The sequence below is a fragment of the Ostrinia nubilalis genome, chromosome 25 (assembly GCF_963855985.1).
Source record: "Ostrinia nubilalis chromosome 25, ilOstNubi1.1, whole genome shotgun sequence".
Classification (NCBI taxonomy): Eukaryota; Metazoa; Arthropoda; class Insecta; order Lepidoptera; family Crambidae; genus Ostrinia; species Ostrinia nubilalis.
Genome location: NC_087112.1, coordinates 10,043,940 through 10,063,401, shown reverse-complemented (window position 1 = coordinate 10,063,401; position 19,462 = coordinate 10,043,940). Strand labels below are relative to the sequence as shown.

Sequence of the window (19,462 nt, the reverse complement as noted above, 5' to 3'; positions counted from 1 at the left end):
TGGTTTTACCTTGTTTTCTATCCGCTCTACAGTGTCTCCATTTAACTTCGACTCTATAACGAAATATGCTCGAAAAATTAATAAATTAGTACATATCTAATATTATAAATGCGAAAGTTTGGATGTCTGGATGTTTGTTACTCTTTCACGCAAAAACTACTGAACGGATTTTGATTAAACTTTACAGTACTATTGTTTATAACCTAGAATAACATAAGTATAGGCTATAATTTATGACGATCTGTGACAAACTAAATTTCACGCGGCTGAAGCCGCGGGCAAAAGCTAGTTAGTACATAATAAAGTTAAGATTGTATTTTGCTGTCAGAAACGATGACAACTAAATTTTAAAACTATTCTTCCATCAGGCATCAATTCTAAAACAGTGAAGACTAAGTTTAGCATCATTTAAGACTAACCTAGTTATTAAAAGCCTTTCAGTGTAACTCAGATCTGTCTAGTTCTAAATCAGGCAATCTGAGGCCTCGATATTTGTAACTTACGACCTTTTTAATTATTGGGACTTTATTTTAGACTCGATGTTCTAGAGTGGTCTGGATGTGAAGCCTAAAACAGACTTTTGTTAAGGATGAAAATGTGTTTTTGTCACTAATTCACTATAGTCCCTTACAGTTTAAGTAAGCAGTCTATCTAAGCAATAATATTTATTTATTTGAAAAGAAAAAACAATTGTTACAAAATTTGCATAATTAACAATTAAAAGGCACTAAAGGCAGGCAGTGAAAGTTTTCTTACTTTGAAGCGAAGCCTGAGACAATTTTATTTGTTTATCGGAATAGGAAAGATTTTCAAACTCTTACTACACATCACTTGGCACAATGTAGTTATCATCATTGCACCGAACATTGGTGCAACATCAATATTAATTTATGAAAATGTCCGCTGTCACAATGGCGTCGCGATTGAGTCGTTGCAATGTGCCGAATGAAATATTAATTAATGCTACCAATTTGTCAGTGGGTCTTAGCGTAACACAGAACGGGTACGGGTCGTCTTATTACAAATAACAATATTTCCAAAACAATATGTACTAAAAAAACTTTATTCTAGCCTTAAAAAGCGAGTTACTTGTAAATTGGCTGTAAAATTAGATATTTAGAAGATTTGGTCAGTCAATAAGTTCGCGACTAATATCATAGTCCCCATTGCCATACAAAATCTATGAGAGTCGCGTTTTGACAGCTAAAAGGGATATCAATCGAATAGGGTGTCCAGTGGACTGTCCACTACCCTATCAATGTATGTTTTGTAAAGTACAACCAACATCATCACCAGACGATACAAAAGACAATGCCGGAAATTGGCGTCTTTTTTTTTTCGCGCGGCCATCGACCAAACTTTGAAAAAAATAGTGAGATTGTATGTGTAAACAAACAATATCATCCATTAAAAGCTCCAGACATCAGTGTGGAGTAGAATCAGCGCAATAAAAAAATAGCGCAATATTTTGTTGCAATTTCTTACAAAACTTGCGCACAAAAAGCAAATCTAGTATGAAAATCATCAAACTTCTAATGCTCGTAACTCAGTTCAGACTGAGTTTAGAGGTATACATGCCATAGTAAGTTTGGTTTATTACACTATTTTGTAATCAAAAAACAAGGTTTGGTCGATGGCCGCGCGAAAAAAAAAGACGCCACTTTCCATACAAAATCTGGCATTGCCATTTATTGCAAAATATCACCTATCACAATGCTATAACGTTGAGCTTGGTATGCTGTCTGTACCATAATGGCGGTACGGTGCCGCGCCCGATCCGCGCATGCTCAGTGCAGACCGCCGGTCCCAGGACTCGTGTGTTACGGGTTACGATTACGAAATGTCATGTCTGCAGTCTGCCCAATCCAATTTATGAGGCTGATTTGCAACATCTTACTTTAACCGTAACTATAACCTTAACCGGTGTTTTTGTATGGAGTTTGACAGTCTTGATGTTTTTTAAAATTGAAGTAAGATGATGCAACTCATCCTTAAAGTACTTATTTAGAATCATGCCAATATTATGAAATAGTGGCTTCAGTTATGAAATTCAGTTTATCACAGAAATATCGACTTACTTGATACTTAGTTGCCAATTGACCAATTAACTCAATATTGTTATGAATTTCAGCCTATATAGCCTAAGTTATTTTGATGTTATAAACAATAATAAATGAAAAATATCATCAAAATCCGTTCGATAGTTTTTGCGCGAAAAAGTAACACATCAAACTTTCACATTAAAGTTAGTACATTACTAGGACTGTCGACACAGTCATTAATAACAAGTAACGCATATCTACTTTTTATTTCATCTATTTATAATTAAACTATGTGTGTGGTATCACACGCGAGTATACATATAAACACGGAAAAGTAATGTACAGTCGCGTTAAAAAACATTAATTGTTATTACTCTTTATTTCTTGAGTCATAAATATAGAAATTCTAAAACCTTTACGATGACGACTGTACGGCTTTCCCCTCATAAATATTCATACGATGAAAAATTGTAAGTGTAGAGTGGTGCAATACTTGGAATTCTGTACATTGAGTAACTTTAGAATAATTGTTAATGATGGATTTATAAGAAGGTTTATTTATAACCTGAAATGAATTAAGGAGTCTATTCTAATTTCTACTACTTACTGTCCTCCGAATGAAAATTATTTGATCCGTGGAAAATGCACGCGAATACGGACATTTCCCATTTTCCATTTGTATCCCCGTTTAAAGTAAGTGGTTCAAACAGTCCATGATATTATCAGCGGTCCCTTGACGTACGATGATATAATTTAGTTGCATTTTATTTATTTGCTTGTTACATTTTGTCAAAATCCAGCGTCATAATTTGAGGTATTCCTTGAAGCGCACCCATTTTGAAAGTTTGAATGATTTCGTTAGCGTACTTTTCGCTCCAATTTACCTATTACCAAAATGCTCCAAATACCAAAAAGGTTAATGATAGGGTGAGTTTACCTCAATGCTACATCTGGGAACCGAATGCAGTAAATACAACTCTGACAGTTGCCTCTATCTACCAATGGCAGTTTTAAAGCGACTGTTCGGAAGCAAACGCAATAACGTAAACAAGTTCGCATTTCCGAGGAAACGACGTTACTGAGAAAAACAATAATGTAGTGCAGTGAAATGATTTTCCCGGATCAAATTCCCGGGCTGCGCCTCGAATAATAAAACTGCACTGGATATACGGCGCGTGCGCCCTTTCCGAGAAATTATCGGAGTAACGATTTTTATGATTCGGTGCGATGCAACGTGGATGTTTTTGATATCACATGTAGGTACCTAGATTGTTTCGATAATAGTTGAGAAGTTAGTTGTCTTCATTGCCTAGGCGCGCAGACCATCGACTTTTAGTTGGCCAATAGTTGGGTCGGGCTGTTGATCAGTATGGAGATGTATGAAAGTGCTCACATTACACCGATTTGATATCGGCCGATTCTTCATACAAATTAGAATCGGACCCAACTATCGGCCAAATAAAGTTGGTGGTCTGCGTCTAGGCTTAAACGATCCTTCTATGGACAAATTTGTCTAAAAGCAGTTCATTTTATTTCACAAAACCCAATTAGATTGCAATTAATTTAAGATTATAGTTTTCCTACTTCGAAACCAAAAATATTTGTAAGGATTGGTGAACTAGTGACCGTCGCGTCGTCGTTCTATCTATAAATCTATACTAAACGATGAGCATAGCTCCTAAAATGACATATTATCTAATTTTTAGGTGCACTGAAAAGGCAAAACCTTTGTAAGTTCTAAACATTATTTTATCCTTTCTACATAGTTTTTCTTATATGTACCAAATCCTTGACATTACAACCGACTTCCGAATGGCCGACCCAAATATGTTAATCGTGTACCCGCGGGTAGGCTTGATAGGCCTCGGAGATAACTGAGCCTGGGAAGCTGGCGGGTCCATCAATCTCCCTGGATCACGTTAAGCTTACACATGATTCTTTGTCGGATACCCTGATTCCCTGATACCTCACCCGGATCCAACATCTTTAATCTAGTGCGGTAGTAGGTAGTATGTCATACGCGACGAAATGGCTGGTTTTATAAAGGATGGGAGTGTTTTATGGTGGGCTTTGTTGAATATAAGGGCTCGTTTCCACGGCCATCCAGTTTTACGGGATTCAGAAATGCAGGATCCCGCAAACTGGACTGTCGTGTGAACATACATCATCATCATCATCATCTCAGCCATAGGACGTCCACTGCTGAACATAGGCCTCCCCCAATGCTGCCCGGTTGGTAGCGGCGGTGAACACACATGTGTGTTTGGAATTCGAAACCCTTTATGAATGAATAAATATCAAAGTAAAAATACAAATTACTTTCAGTATCCAAAAACGGAACAGATTTTTCCATTTAGCTCTCAACGTAATGGATGGATCTTATTTTCGTACAGACGGAGTCAATAGAGTGACGCGACTAAATCGCGTCGAGTGTATTATTTTCTTTATTCTCAAATGAACATAAGTACAGTTCCAACAGCATATTGGATAGAAAAGGGCGTTTCACTTACAATCACAAAGTCATCATCATCATCATTTCAGCCATAGGACCTCCACTGCTGAACATAGGCCTCCCCCGATGCTTTACATATTGATCGATTGGTAGCGGCCTGAGTCCAGCGCTTCCCTGCTACCTGTATGATATCGTCGGTCCACCTTGTGGGTGGACGTCCCACGTTGCGTTTTCCGGTACGCGGCTTCCATTCCAGAACCTTGCTGCCCCATCTCTTAAAGCATTCAATGCAAATATTATAGCGCAGGCTATTTATAAACTGTCCATCAATGGCGCTTTGTAATTTCCCGCGAGCTATGGCGGGTTAATGAATAAATGAAATGTACGCACGCATACCCATCGATCGGACGCCTGCAGCGCACGGGGGGATCTTTCAAGCACATCGGACTATGCATGGGTATTGCAAAATGCAACTTATTACCAACGACATAAGGTGCCAGAGTTAAACTTGATGTGCTGATGGCCGTACGTAACTGTGCATCTTTTATTTCGTTTTCATATCAGTTTGAATTTATTGTGCCCCGCCCTATCTGGACTGTGGTATAGTATATACATAACTTACTAGGGATAGTAAGGCATACCACGATGAAATATGGTATTCAAAGAGCAAATCTTGGCCAAGCTAGAGGAACTGAATTTGTAAAAGTAATTTAAATATTTCATGTTACATTGAAAATCATATTGATACCATTTCAAGCAAGATCGAAGATCTTATGTGCTTCTTATATCTTTATTCTTTGTTATCCACGACAACTATCAATGAAAAGTGATGAATAAGTCATCCCTTAGATACAAAGATCGATATTAGATAACTAAGAAAGTGCAGGATGAATCATTTGATGATTAAGGACAGTTATAGTAAAACCTGTTATCAAAGGCTTACTTTACAAATAGAAGACAGAACCAATGTTATACGAAGAAACTCTTGTCTTTACATTTTGTATAGAAAAGTGCGCATTTTTCGAAGTGCATATTCTGCGTCAGGTCCCGTTTCAACTGTGTAGCTACAGCCATTGTCACGTGGTGTGACGGTATGCTTACTTGGTTTGGCAGTACAAAACAAGTGCTCATTTCAATTTCTTCTCCCCAGAAACCTGGTATCCGCCAGCCAGGACGGCAAGCTGATTGTGTGGGACAGCCACACCACCAACAAGGTGCACGCGATACCGCTGCGCTCGTCGTGGGTCATGACCTGCGCCTACGCCCCGTCCGGCTCCTACGTGGCCTGCGGCGGACTCGACAACATCTGCTCCATCTACAGGTGAGTACATACACAGGGACAGCACTAGCAGGGACGATGCAGGTCTATCTCTGTCACTCTTGCTGGCATCTTCCTTTGCGTGAGAGGGAGGGAAACATCAACAAGGCGCACGGGATACCGCTGCGCTCGTCGTGGGTCATGACCTGCGCCTACGCCCCGTCCGGCTCCTACGTGGCCTGCGGCGGGCTCGACAACATCTGCTCCATCTACAGGTGAGTACATACACAGGGAAGATGCAGGTCTATCTCTGTCACTCATGCTGGCATCTCGCTTGCCGTGAGAGGGATGGCACCACCAACAAGGCGCACGCGATACCGCTGCGCGTATCCTACATTCGGATCCTACGTGGCTTGCAATGGGCTTGACAACATCTGCTCCATCTACAGGTGAGTACATACACAGGGACAGCACTAGCAGGGAAGATACAGGTCTATCTCTGTCACTCATGCTGGCATCTCGCTTGCCGTGAGAGGGATGGCACCACCATCAAGGTGCACGCGATACCGCTGCGCTCCTCATGGGTCATCAACATCTGCTCCATCTACAGGTGAGTTACATACGGAGGACTACAGCTACGGGTCTGTCACTGTCACTCTTGCTGGCATCTCGCTTGGTGTAAGAGGGATGGAGTCACCAACAACGTGCACGCGCTCCTCGTGGGTCATCAACATCTGCTCCATCTACAGGTGAGTTACATACGGAGGACTACAGCTACGGGTCTGTCACTGTCACTCATGTTGGCATCTCGCTTGGCGTGAGAGGGATGGCACCACCAACAAAGTGCACGCGATACCTCTGCGCTCGTCGTGAGTCGTGACCTGCGCGTATCCTACATTCGGATCCTACGTGGCTTGCAATGGGCTTGACAACATCTGCTCCATCTACAGGTGAGTTACATACGGAAGACTACAGCTACAGGTCTGTCTCTGTCACTCATGCTGGCATCTCGCTTGGTGTGAGAGGGATGGCACCACCAACAAGGTGCACGCGATATCGCTGCGCTCCTCGTGAGTCGTGACCTGCGCGTATCCGACATTCGGTACGTGGCTTGCAATGGGCTTGACAACATCTGCTCCATCTACAGGTGAGTCACATACACAGGGACAGCACTAGCAGGGAAGATGCAGGTCTATCTCTGTCACTCATGCTGGCATCTCGCTTGGCGTGAGAGGGATGGCACCACCAACAAGGTGCACGCGATACCGCTGCGCTCGTCGTGGGTCATGACCTGCGCCTACGCCCCGTCCGGCTCCTACGTGGCTTGCGGCGGGCTCGACAACATCTGCTCCATCTACAGGTGAGGACAAACACAGGATTACAGCTACAGGTCTGTCACTGTCACTCGTGCTTGCACCTCGCTTGGTGTAAGAGGGATGGAGTCACCAACAAGGTGCAAGCGACACCGCTGCGCTCCTCGTGAGTCGTGACCTGCGCGTATCCTGCATTCGGATCCTACGTGGCTTGATCCTATGTTCTTGACAACATCTGCTCCATCTACAGGTGAGGACATACACAGGGACAGAAGTAACAGGGAAAATGCAGGTCTATCTCTGTCACTCTTGCTGGCATCTCGCTTGCCGTGAGAGGGATGGCACCACCAACAAGGCGCACGCGATACCGCTGCGCGTATCCTACATTCGGATCCTACGTGGCTTGCAATGGGCTTGACAACATCTGCTCCATCTACAGGTGAGGACATACACAGGGACAGAAGTAACAGGGAAAATGCAGGTCTATCTCTGTCACTCATGCTGGCATCTCGCTTGGTGTAAGAGGGATGGCACCACCAACAAGGTGCACGCGATACCGCTGCGCTCGTCGTGGGTCATGACCTGCGCCTACGCCCCGTCCGGCTCCTACGTGGCCTGCGGCGGGCTCGACAACATCTGCTCCATCTACAGGTGAGGACATACACAGGGACAGAAGTAACAGGGAAAATGCAGGTCTATCTCTGTCACTCTTGCTGGCATCTTCCTTTGCGTGAGAGGGAGGGAACCACCAACAAGGTGCACGCGATACCGCTGCGCTCCTCGTGAGTCGTGACCTGCGCGTATCCTACATTCGGATCCTACGTGGCTTGCAATGGGCTTGACAACATCTCCATCTACAGGTGAGGACATATACAGGGCAACAGCTACAGGTCACTGTCACTCATGCTGGCATCTCGCTTGGCGTGAGAGGGATGGCACCACCAACAAGGCGCACGCGATACCGCTGCGCGTATCCTACATTCGGATCCTACGTGGCTTGCAATGGGCTTGACAACATTTGCTCCATCTACAGGTGAGTTACATACGAAAGACTACAGCTACTGGTCTGTCACTGTCACTCGTGCTTGCACCTCGCTTGGTGTAAGAGGGATGGAGTCACCAACAAGGTGCACGCGATACCGCTGCGCTCGTCGTGGGTCATGACTTGCGCGTATCCTACATTCGGATCCTACGTGGCTTGCAATGTTCTTGACAATATCTGCTCCATCTACAGGTGAGTTAGATCACAGGATCTACAGACAAAATGTTGAAAATAAACTTTGTAAATAGCAATGCAAAGATACTCCTGGTATTCGGAAAACTTCAGAACAGCAGAAGAAGACAGATCAGATCAGGACAGAAGAACCAAGTGACGAATATTTCGAAGACTTGAAGGGCGCCAACGTCGCCAACCTGAAATTGATTCTGGACGAGAAGTAAAATGAGAGACGAATCTCTCCACAAAGACGAAGCTTGCAATCCATTAGAGAGGTGGTCCTGCAGTGAAGACCGAATGACCTGATGATGAATGCAGACTGAAATATAAAACGATATGGAATAATTTGAATGTGAATGATTTTATTTTAATGTTTCTTTTGCCTCTATTAAATAAGAGTGGCTCATTCTCCTGCAGTGGAGACTAAAGTCCTGATCACCATTATTTTTTAATTACAACCCAATAACACGTGTTTTCTCTCTTTGCAGCCTGAAGACACGCGAGGGCAACGTGCGCGTGTCGCGCGAACTGCCCGGCCACTCGGGCTACCTGTCGTGCTGCCGCTTCCTGGACGACAACCAGATCCTCACCAGCTCCGGGGACATGACCTGGTCGGTATACCGAGCGCTATTAGCATAGTGTCTAGTGGACGCGCGAGCTGCCCGGCCACTCGGGCTACCTGTCGTGCTGCCGCTTCCTGGACGACAACCAGATCCTCACCAGCTCCGGGGACATGACCTGGTCGGTATACCGAGCGCTATTAGCATAGTGTCTAGTGGACGCGCGAGCTGCCCGGCCACTCGGGCTACCTGTCGTGCTGCCGCTTCCTGGACGACAACCAGATCCTCACCAGCTCCGGGGACATGACCTGGTCGGTATACCGAGCGCTAGGGTTAGCATAGTGTCTAGTGGACGCGCGAGCTGCCCGCCACTCGGGCTACCTGTCGTGCTGCCGCTTCCTGGACGACAACCAGATCCTCACCAGCTCCGGGGACATGACCTGGTCGGTATACCGAGCGCTAGGGTTAGCATAGTGTCTAGTGGACGCGCGAGCTGCCCGGCCACTCGGGCTGCCTGTCGTGCTGCCGCTTCCTGGACGACAACCAGGTCCTCACCAGCTCGAGGGACATGACCTGGTCGGTATACCGAGCGCTATGAGTATAGTGTCTAGTGGACGCGCGAGCTGCCCGGCCACTCGGGCTACCTGTCGTGCTGCCGCTTCCTGGACGACAACTAGATCCTCACCAGCTCCGGGGACATGACCTGGTCGGTATACCGGGCGCTAGGGTTAGCATAGTGTCTAGTGGACGCGTGAGCTGACCGGCCACTCGGGCTACCTGTCGTGCTGCCGCTTCCTGGACGACAACCAGATCCTCACCAGCTCCGGGGACATGACCTGGTCGGTATACCGAAGGGACTGCTTTGGAACTGTTACCAGCATTTGCATTGCGCCACCATCTTGGGAGTTGTTAAAAATTTTGTTGCTAAGACAGTCGTCAATAGACCGTCTCCAGATCCTGGTTTCGATTCCCATGTGGGACACACATATTGGTGTAGACTGTAGATCATAGAGGTGAATCAATTTGACTGTCGGAATTTTGTTTCCTCTTATTTTCAGTCATTTTTGATTCTAGAATTTAACAAAAGAACACTATCACTCTAACTTGAAATAAAGATGGCTTACCCAAAATTGTTCCGGGTTCGCGGCACATCTGTTTCCTTTACTCGCAGTTTTAAAAAATTGACTCAAAATTACCCTTTTTTTAATACAAACGGCAGCACATCATATTGGCATCTTTTGTAATAGCTGCAACAAAAATTTAACTCGTGCTGTCTACTATACAGGTTGCCCCAAAAAGGCCGAAACACGAATGTTAACCAAAAAAGAAAACTATCAAAAGTCGCGGTGACACTACTTTTTGGGACAGCCTGTATACAGCTAGAAGTTTGGCAGTGGTATTGATTGTACTAAACCTTATTTCCATTCCCACAGCGCTCTCTGGGACATCGAGACCGGGCAGCAGTGCGGGCAATTCACAGGCCACACAGGCGACGTGATGTCCCTGTCTCTGGCGCCGGACCAACGCACGTTCGTCTCGGGCGCTTGCGACGCGTCCGCCAAGCTGTGGGACATCCGGGACTGCCAGTGCAAGCAGACGTTCCCGGGACACGAGAGCGACATCAATGCCGTCACGGTGAGTCATCATAATTAGTTTTAAACTTTCATGGTCACTAACATTAATACTCAAACTCAAAATTAAGGTACATGGTAGCAATCCCGTAAATAATAATTATTACATCATCATTAGTGTCAACGTCAACACTTCTCGTCAAGCCACCTGTGTCTTCAGTGTCAGTGTCAACACTCTTATGGAAATCTACTTTTGTTCGATATGTAGGCATTTCTTTATGTTTCTTTTATAAGTTTAACGCATTGGAGATCCGTGGACCCAACCTATGAGACTCTTGACTCTGACTGCTTACTTTCTAAATTAGTCATAAGGTCATTTATTGAGTTAATGCTAATGTTTGAGTGTTATCAGTACACGCTAAATTATCCATGAGTGCACACGCACACTACAATAATGACGCTCGGATTGCTCGGGTCAAACTCCCCGCACCCCGCGCTTACCTAGATCAAAAATTGGTGGTGCGCGTGTTCGTGGATGAAACAATCTACAGGGTGGAAACGTTAAGTGATCTCACTCGATTATTTCTAAACTATACAAGATATCGAAAAACTGATTACTGATTCTGAAAGTGCTTCACAAGTTCTTTCAAACGGTACCAATAATAGGTTACAGAATAAACTGGATCTATCCGAAAATTCAATGTATCCAGCTTCCATACATTTAGTAAAACCACATAATATTAAAAACTATACAAGATATTTAAAAACTGGTTACTGATCCTGAAAGTGCTTCACGAGCTCTATCCAACGGTACCAATAATACGTTACAAAACAAACTGGATCCATTCGAAAATTCAATGTTTCCAGCTTCCATACATTTAGTACAGCCACAGTCATGGCTAGAGATGGGTTTGTAGCCAGCTAGTTTGGATAATAACTGATTATTATCTATTAATAGCCATTAATAGCCATCCATTGGCTAGTAACCCTGCTATTAATAGTTTCTTACGTTTTTTCTTCCACCTTTAAAATCAAATCAATATTAAAATCAAATATTACTCAAAGAAACAAAAAAGAACTAAAATATTAAAAAACATCAATGTAATTTATATAAACGACATTGTAGTTAAAAAAGAATCTAAATATACAGGGTGTTAGGTAAATGGGTATATGAGCCGAGACCAGCCCATGTTAACATACTCATATAAATACTATAGTGGTGTCAGAAAGTCTGGGAAAGGTACCATTATTGAGTAATCAGCTGATTCAGTTTTTGTCGCCAAATTGCGTCGTGACACCCCTGAAAATTAATAGTACGACAAACTAGCGTAGATAAAACAAATAACAGAATTCATTATAATTTTCTGCCTAAAAATTTGTCTCTGAGAGGCAAAAACCTTAAGCAATCCCCCAGGAAAATCAGTCCATCTAAAAAGATTTAGCACAAGTCAAATACCCCCTTACCTTATTTGATTCGATTTGGATTTTGGATAAGTAAAAGTAAACAAAGTGGTCAAGAATTAATTTTACTTCATAGACTTACTTATTAAAATAAACTGAATAATCAGGACCGTTAATTGTGGACGTCATTCGGCTGAAATGAATGAACGAACGAATCATTAAACTTGATAACTTTGATTAAGGAAAATAAGACATTGTAGGTAATCATTTAAATTTTATCATCGTAAATCACGATATTGTGTACTAAAAATACCTTAACTAAAAATAAGACACCATTGAAAAAAAACCTTAGGCATTAAAGAAATGTGTCCAACGCACTGTTTAATCTTTGAAGGACAACGAAATGTCTTTTGTTGACGAACAACGGAACCGGCACGTGTAGTGCGAGTGAGACGCAAGACGTATCGCACGGCGGCTTTCACTTGCAAGAAAGAGTCGGAAGATCATCGCGGCGCAGGAGTAGGGATGTGTAAGGAGGTGACATTGAAGGCAAAAAATCGATTAAGATTTTTCACGTGCTCAATAATAAATCGTTGAAGGATTTTTTTTCTACAAATAATCAATTTAGGTGCCATTAATTCATTTCCAATCATTAATGGAGACGACTTCTCGAGTGGCGACCACGGGCTGGAAGACGTAGCGTGGGCAGGCCTCCTACTAGGTGGACCGACGATCTCGTAAAGGTCGCAGGAAGAGCCTGGATGCGGGCAGCGCAGGACCGTGCATTGTGGAAAACCTTGGAGGAGGCCTTTGTCCAGCAGTGGACGTCGTTTGGCTGAAACGAACGAACGAACGAATGGAGACGACATGTGGTTGGGGTTAAGTTTTCATTTCATGATTGACTAATGAAGGTCGAGGTGCCGTAATTACAATCCAGTTGGTCAGTACAGTAGTCTTGCCGATTGTCTATCAATAGCCTATCGAAAGGCCACCCAATCACTCATACTATCGTTAATAAAATATCATATTTTCTAAGAAAAATAACAGCGTTTATCGCAAATTTAGCTAAAACATTTCCAAAAGCATGGCAGATTACGGTTTTCTTAATTTACCAAATAAAACTGTGTTGTTTTTTTTCAATGTCTTCTATCAATGCAATGGTATCGTTAAACTAATTTAGACCCATCGATAGTATGAGCGATTTCAGGTAGGTAGGATCTATCAATTAATCGATAATTGATTTTAAGACATTCCTATTGATTACTCAGATGGTTTTCAAACAATTTGATATTTTAATCGATTTTTTGTAATATCAATATCGATTACCGATTTTATGGAAAAAATAATGACCCCGCACTAGTTGCACCGCGCCATGCGGCCATGTTTATTTGTTTACATTATTTTGTCAGTAAATAATTTGCGTTCGTTGCGATGTTTTGTTGTTGACGTTCTGGATAATTAGATATTCAAATAGCTAAGTAATACAGTGAAATTATGGTGATGTGTGTTGAGTGGTGTTGGTGCAATAGGACTTTGTGTCTTCTTTAGTGTGATGAACGATTTATTTCCGGGAGACCTTCTGTTCCACGATGCCTTGTAAATGTTTTCGCGGGTGGGTGAATCGACACCACCATACCACCGAAGGGAGACCCGGAGATCCCGTTCTTGAAAATAGGATTTCACTACAAGAACCTACCCGGTCACTTGAAAGCGTGGGAAGGTGAATTAAGTGAGTGGATGGATGTGATAGATGTGTTGCGATTCGTTTTCGAATTAGAGTGAAGTGTTACCCCCTGAATACCTTGGATTGCTTGCAGAGTCAATAAAAAGAGGTAAGTGAAGAATTGGTTCAAAAGTAATAATAAAAGTGGGCGGTGCCGACTCGCGTCAAAATTTGTGAATGAAATACCGTTTGACCACGTTTGACCTAGGAGGGAGTTGCGCGATCGTAGGGCTGTCCAAAAATTTAAATAATAATAATTTATTTAGTTTTATATGGGAAAATATTTTTTATTAAATATTACGATATCCACTTTCTGACACCACTATAGTATTTATATGAGTATGTTAACATGGGCTAGTCTCGGCTCATATACCCATTTACCTAACACCCTGTATAAAAGGAGAAACTGACTGGCTTAGTGACAGATCAACGCACAGCCTAAACGGCTAAACGTAAGCACTTGAAATTTGGAAGGGACGTAGCTTAAATACCGTAGAGGTGCACTAAGAAAGGAATTACCGAAATTCCCAAGGGAACGGGAATTAGCGGGAAAATCCTTTTGTATGAAAAATCTAAACCACTTACGTCAGACGCTTGAAATTTGGCATGTAGGTACATTAGTAAACTTAAAGCTTAGTTACAACAAGGAATTCCCGAAATTCCCACGGGAATGGGAATTAGCGGGAAAATCCTTTTGTATGAAAAATCTAAACCGCTTAAGTCAGACGCTTGAAATTTGGCATGTAGGTACATTAGTAAACTTAAAGCTTAGTTACAACAAGGAATATCCGAAATTCCAACGGTAACGGGAATTAGCTGGAAAATCCTTTTGTATGAAAAAAGTATACCGCTTAAGTTAGACGCTTCAAATTTGCCATGTAGGTACCTTAGTAAACTTAAAGCTTAGTTACAACAAGGAATTCGCGAAATTACCACGGGAACGGGAATTAGCGGGAAACTCCTTTTGTATGAAAAATCATATGTGCACTTTCTCAAGACTCACAATGTACTAGCGGCCGCCCGCGACTTCGTACGCGAGGATCCCGTTTTACCCCCTTCATCTATCTTACGCGGTTTAGATTTTTTCATACAAATGTTTTTTACCGCTAACTCCCGTTCCCGTGGGAATTTTGCAATATCCTGTTGTAACTAAGCTTTAAGTTTACTAAGGTACCTGCATGCCAAATTTCAAGCGTCTAACTTAAACGGTTTAGATTTTTCATACAAAAGGATTTTCCCGATAATTCCCGCTGCCGTGGGAATTTCGGGAATTCCTTGTTGTACCTAAGCTTTCAGTTTACTAAGGTACCTACATGCCAAATTTCAAGCGTCTAACTTAAGCGGTTTAGATTTTTCATACCAAAGGATTTCCCGCTAATTCCCGTTCCCGTGGGAATTTCGGGAATTCCTTTCTTAGTGCACCTTTACGGTACCTAAGCTACGTCCCTTCCAAATTTCAAGTGCATACGTTTAGCCGTTTAGGCTGTGCTTTGATATGTCACTAAGTCAGTCAGTTTCTCCTTTTAACGTGGTTTAGATTTTTTCATACAAATGTTTTTTCCCGCTAACTCCCGTTCTCGTGGGAATTTTGCAATATCCTCTTGTAACTAAGCTTTAAGTTTACTAAGGTACCTGCATGCCAAATTTCAAGCGTCTAACTTAAGCGGTTTAGATTTTTCATACAAAAGGATTTTCCCGATAATTCCCGCTGCCGTGCGAATTTCGGGAATTCCTTGTTGTACCTAAGCTTTCAGTTTACTAAGGTACCTACATGCCAAATTTCAAGCGTCTAACTTAAGCGGTTTAGATTTTTCATACCAAAGGATTTCCCGCTAATTCCCGTTCCCGTGGGAATTTCGGGAATTCCTTTCTTAGTGCACCTTTACGGTACCTAAGCTACGTCCCTTCCAAATTTCAAGTGCATACGTTTAGCCGTTTAGGCTGTGCGTTGATATGTCACTAAGTCAGTCAGTTTCTCCTTTTAACGTGGTTTAGATTTTTTCATACAAATGTTTTTTCCCGCTAACTCCCGTTCTCGTGGGAATTTTGCAATATCCTCTTGTAACTAAGCTTTGAGTTTACTAAGGTACCTGCATGCCAAATTTCAAGCGTCTATCTTACGTGGTTTAGATTTTTTCATACAACTGTTTTTTCCCGCTAACTCCCGTTCTCGTGGGAATTTTGCAATATCCTCTTATAATTAAGCTTTGAGTTTACTAAGGTACCTGCATGCCAAATTCCAAGCGTCTATCTTACGTGGTTTAGATTTTTTCATACAAATGTTTTTTTCCGCTAACTCCCGTTCCCGTGGGAAGTTTGCAATATTCTCTTGTAACTAAGCTTTGAGTTTACTAAGGTACCTGCATGCCAAATTTCAAGCGTCTATCTTACATGGTTTAGATTTTTCATACAAAAGGATTTTCCGGCTAATTCCCGTGCCCGTGGGAATTTCGGGTATTCCTTTCTTAATGCACCTCTACGGTACCTAAGCTACGTCCCTTCCAAATTTCAAGTGCTAAATTTGTAAACTATGAAGGGATATGTTTAATCATTAGTATAACATTAATAGCAGGGTTACCATCTGAAATCGGCTATTATTGGCTATTAATGGCTAATAACTGCTTTTAATCCGTTATTAGCCAATTGCTATTAATCGGATTATTAGCACTTACCCATCTCTAGTCATGGCACTCATGTCTTGTTAATATTATAGCAAGTAAAGATTAAAACCAATATTTTCCAAGAATAATTTTAAATAAGAATGCAATTTACGAGGTCATTTTGTGTTTATTAAAATTATTATTTAATAAAAAAAATTAATACTTCTATTATCGTTTGGCTGGCATACATTTAGTATGGAGGCTGAAAACATACAATTTTCGGATAGATCCAGTTAATTCTGTAACCTAATATTGGTACCATTGGATAGAGCTTGTGAAGCACTTTCAGGATTAGTAACCAGTTTTTCGACATCTTGTATAGTTTAGAAATAATCGAATGAGATCACTTATCGTTTCCACCCTGTATACAATGAAGGTTCTGAAGTAGCCAGCGGAAAGCCGCTGGTACTGTAACCGCTGCACGCGCTGTCTTTCTGCAGCTCGATTACTTGCTTGTCAATTATTATGAATTTGTTATTTACGCATTATTTGGTTTATTCCCACAGTTCTTCCCGTCCGGCTTCGCGTTTGCGACCGGCTCCGACGACGCCACGTGCCGCATGTTCGACATCCGCGCCGACCAGGAGCTGGCCATGTATTCGCACGACAACATCATCTGTGGCATCACCTCCGTCGCCTTCAGCAAGTCCGGCCGCCTGCTGCTCGCCGGCTACGACGACTTCAACTGCAACGTGTGGGATTCCATGAAGAGCGAGCGTGCTGGTACGTACCTCACACATCACTAGGGCTCCAAGACTTGACCTGCAATGCCTGGGTCTATAAAGAGCGAGCGCGCTGGTACGTAGCTCACACACGGCAGGATACATCACTAGGGCTGCAAGACTTGACCTGCAATACCTGGGTCTCTATGAAGAGCGAGCGCGAAGGCAGGTAGCTCACAGACCAGGAGCTGGCCATGTATTCGCACGACAACATCATCTGTGGCATCACCTCCGTCGCCTTCAGCAAGTCCGGCCGCCTGCTGCTCGCCGGCTACGACGACTTCAACTGCAACGTGTGGGACTCCATGAAGAGCGAGCGCGCTGGTACGTAGCTCACACTAGCAGGACACATCACTAGCGCGCTGGTACGTAGCTCACAGACCAGGAGCTGGCCATGTACTCGCACGACAACATCATCTGTGGCATCACCTCCGTCGCCTTCAGCAAGTCCGGCCGCCTGCTGCTCGCCGGCTACGACGACTTCAACTGCAACGTGTGGGACTCCATGAAGAGCGAGCGCGCTGGTACGTAGCTCACACTAGCAGGACACATCACTAGCGCGCTGGTACGTAGCTCACAGACCAGGAGCTGGCCATGTATTCGCACGACAACATCATCTGTGGCATCACCTCCGTCGCCTTCAGCAAGTCCGGCCGCCTGCTGCTCGCCGGCTACGACGACTTCAACTGCAACGTGTGGGACTCCATGAAGAGCGAGCGCGCTGGTACGTAGCTCACACATCATTAGGGCTCCAAGAATTCACCTGCAATGCCTGGGTCTCTATAAAGAGCGAGCGCGCTGGTAGGTAGCTCATACGACTGCAGGACACATCATTAGGGCTGCGAAATTCTGCATGCAACGTCTTGGACTCAAGCGCGAGCGCACTATTATGTAGCTACCGACGTTAATGCTATTGTACGACACATAACTAGGGCTGCAAGACTCACCTGCAATGCCTGGGTCTCTTTAAAGCGAGCGCGCTGGTACGTAGCTCACACTAGCAGGACACATCACTAGCGCGCTGGTACGTAGCTCACACTAGCAGGACACATCACTAGCGCGCTGGTACGTAGCTCACACTAGCAGGACACATCACTAGCGCGCTGGTACGTAGCTCACACTAGCAGGACACATCACTAGCGCGCTGGTACGTAGCTCACACTAGCAGGACACATCACTAGGGCTGCAAGACCCTAGACTTCACCTGCAATGCCTGGGACTCCATGAAGAGCGAGCGCGCTGGTACGTAGCTCACACATCACTAGGGCTGCAAGACTTCACCTGCAACATCTGGGACTATGAAAAGCGAGCGCGCTGGTACGTAGCTCACAGACCAGGAGCTGGCCATGTATTCGCACGACAACATCATCTGTGGCATCACCTCCGTCGCCTTCAGCAAGTCCGGCCGCCTGCTGCTCGCCGGCTACGACGACTTCAACTGCAACGTGTGGGACTCCATGAAGAGCGAGCGCGCTGGTACGTAGCTCACACAAGCAGGACGGGCCAACATATGGGCTGATGCTGAGAAGTGGCGGAAGAAACTAAAGTCACCTTTGTCAGCTTCATTTTCTAGCATATTACTTTTGCTCCAAGATTTAAGTCACCATTACTCTAATGCAGGGCGCGATAACTACGGAATACGGCTGCGAGATGTCGATAATGTCAGCTGATCCTGTGGATGAGGTATACCCACTAAAATAACCCTGGATTGTGGATAAAAAACCTTGCCCTTCTGATGACATCAAGGTTATTTTAGTGGGTATGGTGTACCCATTAAACTGCTAGACACGTAACTAGGGTTGCAAGATTCCACTGCAGCGTCTGGGATTCTACGCGAAAGAGTGAACTGGTATATGTAGCTGAAGAATTAAAAAGTATGGTGACAATTTCGAGAAACAGCTTATGGCAGTATTAGCAGGCCTGTTCATCTCCGCGAGTTTACATCGAAAACAAAACACGCACGATGGCCCACCTACAGGTAACTATTCGACAAGGCCTCACATACGAGCGAACATTTAACTGCCTAAATAATAATAAAAACACAGAATGTACTTTTTAAGTTGCCTCAAGACACTGAGAGGTAAATAAGTAGTTAATATGATTCATGATAATTCATGCTAAATCATGTATTTCCTCCGCCATTTTCCGCAGTTTGGCACCTCACGTCACATCATTTTACCGAAGTCAGCCCTATAGCTTCGGCGCAGTGCCGATCACTGACGTTTGTCAACAAAATGGTGCTTGACTCTTGAGACAGGCTAAATTACACCATATTGTTAATGACATTGAGCATACATTTTTTTAAATACCTTCGCGAAGTAAAACTTCTGTACGTAGTACTTATTATTATTCTGTGGTATTAGTAAGATTCCTGGCCAACTTGGTATATCCATATCAGTTGAAAGGTTCACAAGATGATAATTTCGGAACCCAATGTCCCGGTAGAAGTAAATCGTCGACATCGACAGACCGACAACTTCGAGAAGATAGTTGGTAAAAGCTGGAGATAAAATAAGCGGAAAATTGTTATTTGCCGTTCTTTAA

General features: G+C 43.6%; 1 protein-coding gene across 1 annotated transcript in view; it reads left to right on the top strand.

The window, feature by feature from the left end:
• Positions 1-19,462, top strand: part of LOC135084165 (guanine nucleotide-binding protein G(I)/G(S)/G(T) subunit beta-1) — a 47,436-nt gene that overhangs the window by 23,168 nt on the left and 4,806 nt on the right. The window contains exons 4-7 of the mRNA XM_063978909.1: positions 5,645-5,815; positions 8,770-8,892; positions 10,275-10,476; positions 16,703-16,919. Coding sequence (XP_063834979.1) covers positions 5,645-5,815; positions 8,770-8,892; positions 10,275-10,476; positions 16,703-16,919 — 713 coding nt within the window. The remainder of the gene's footprint in view (positions 1-5,644; positions 5,816-8,769; positions 8,893-10,274; positions 10,477-16,702; positions 16,920-19,462) is intronic.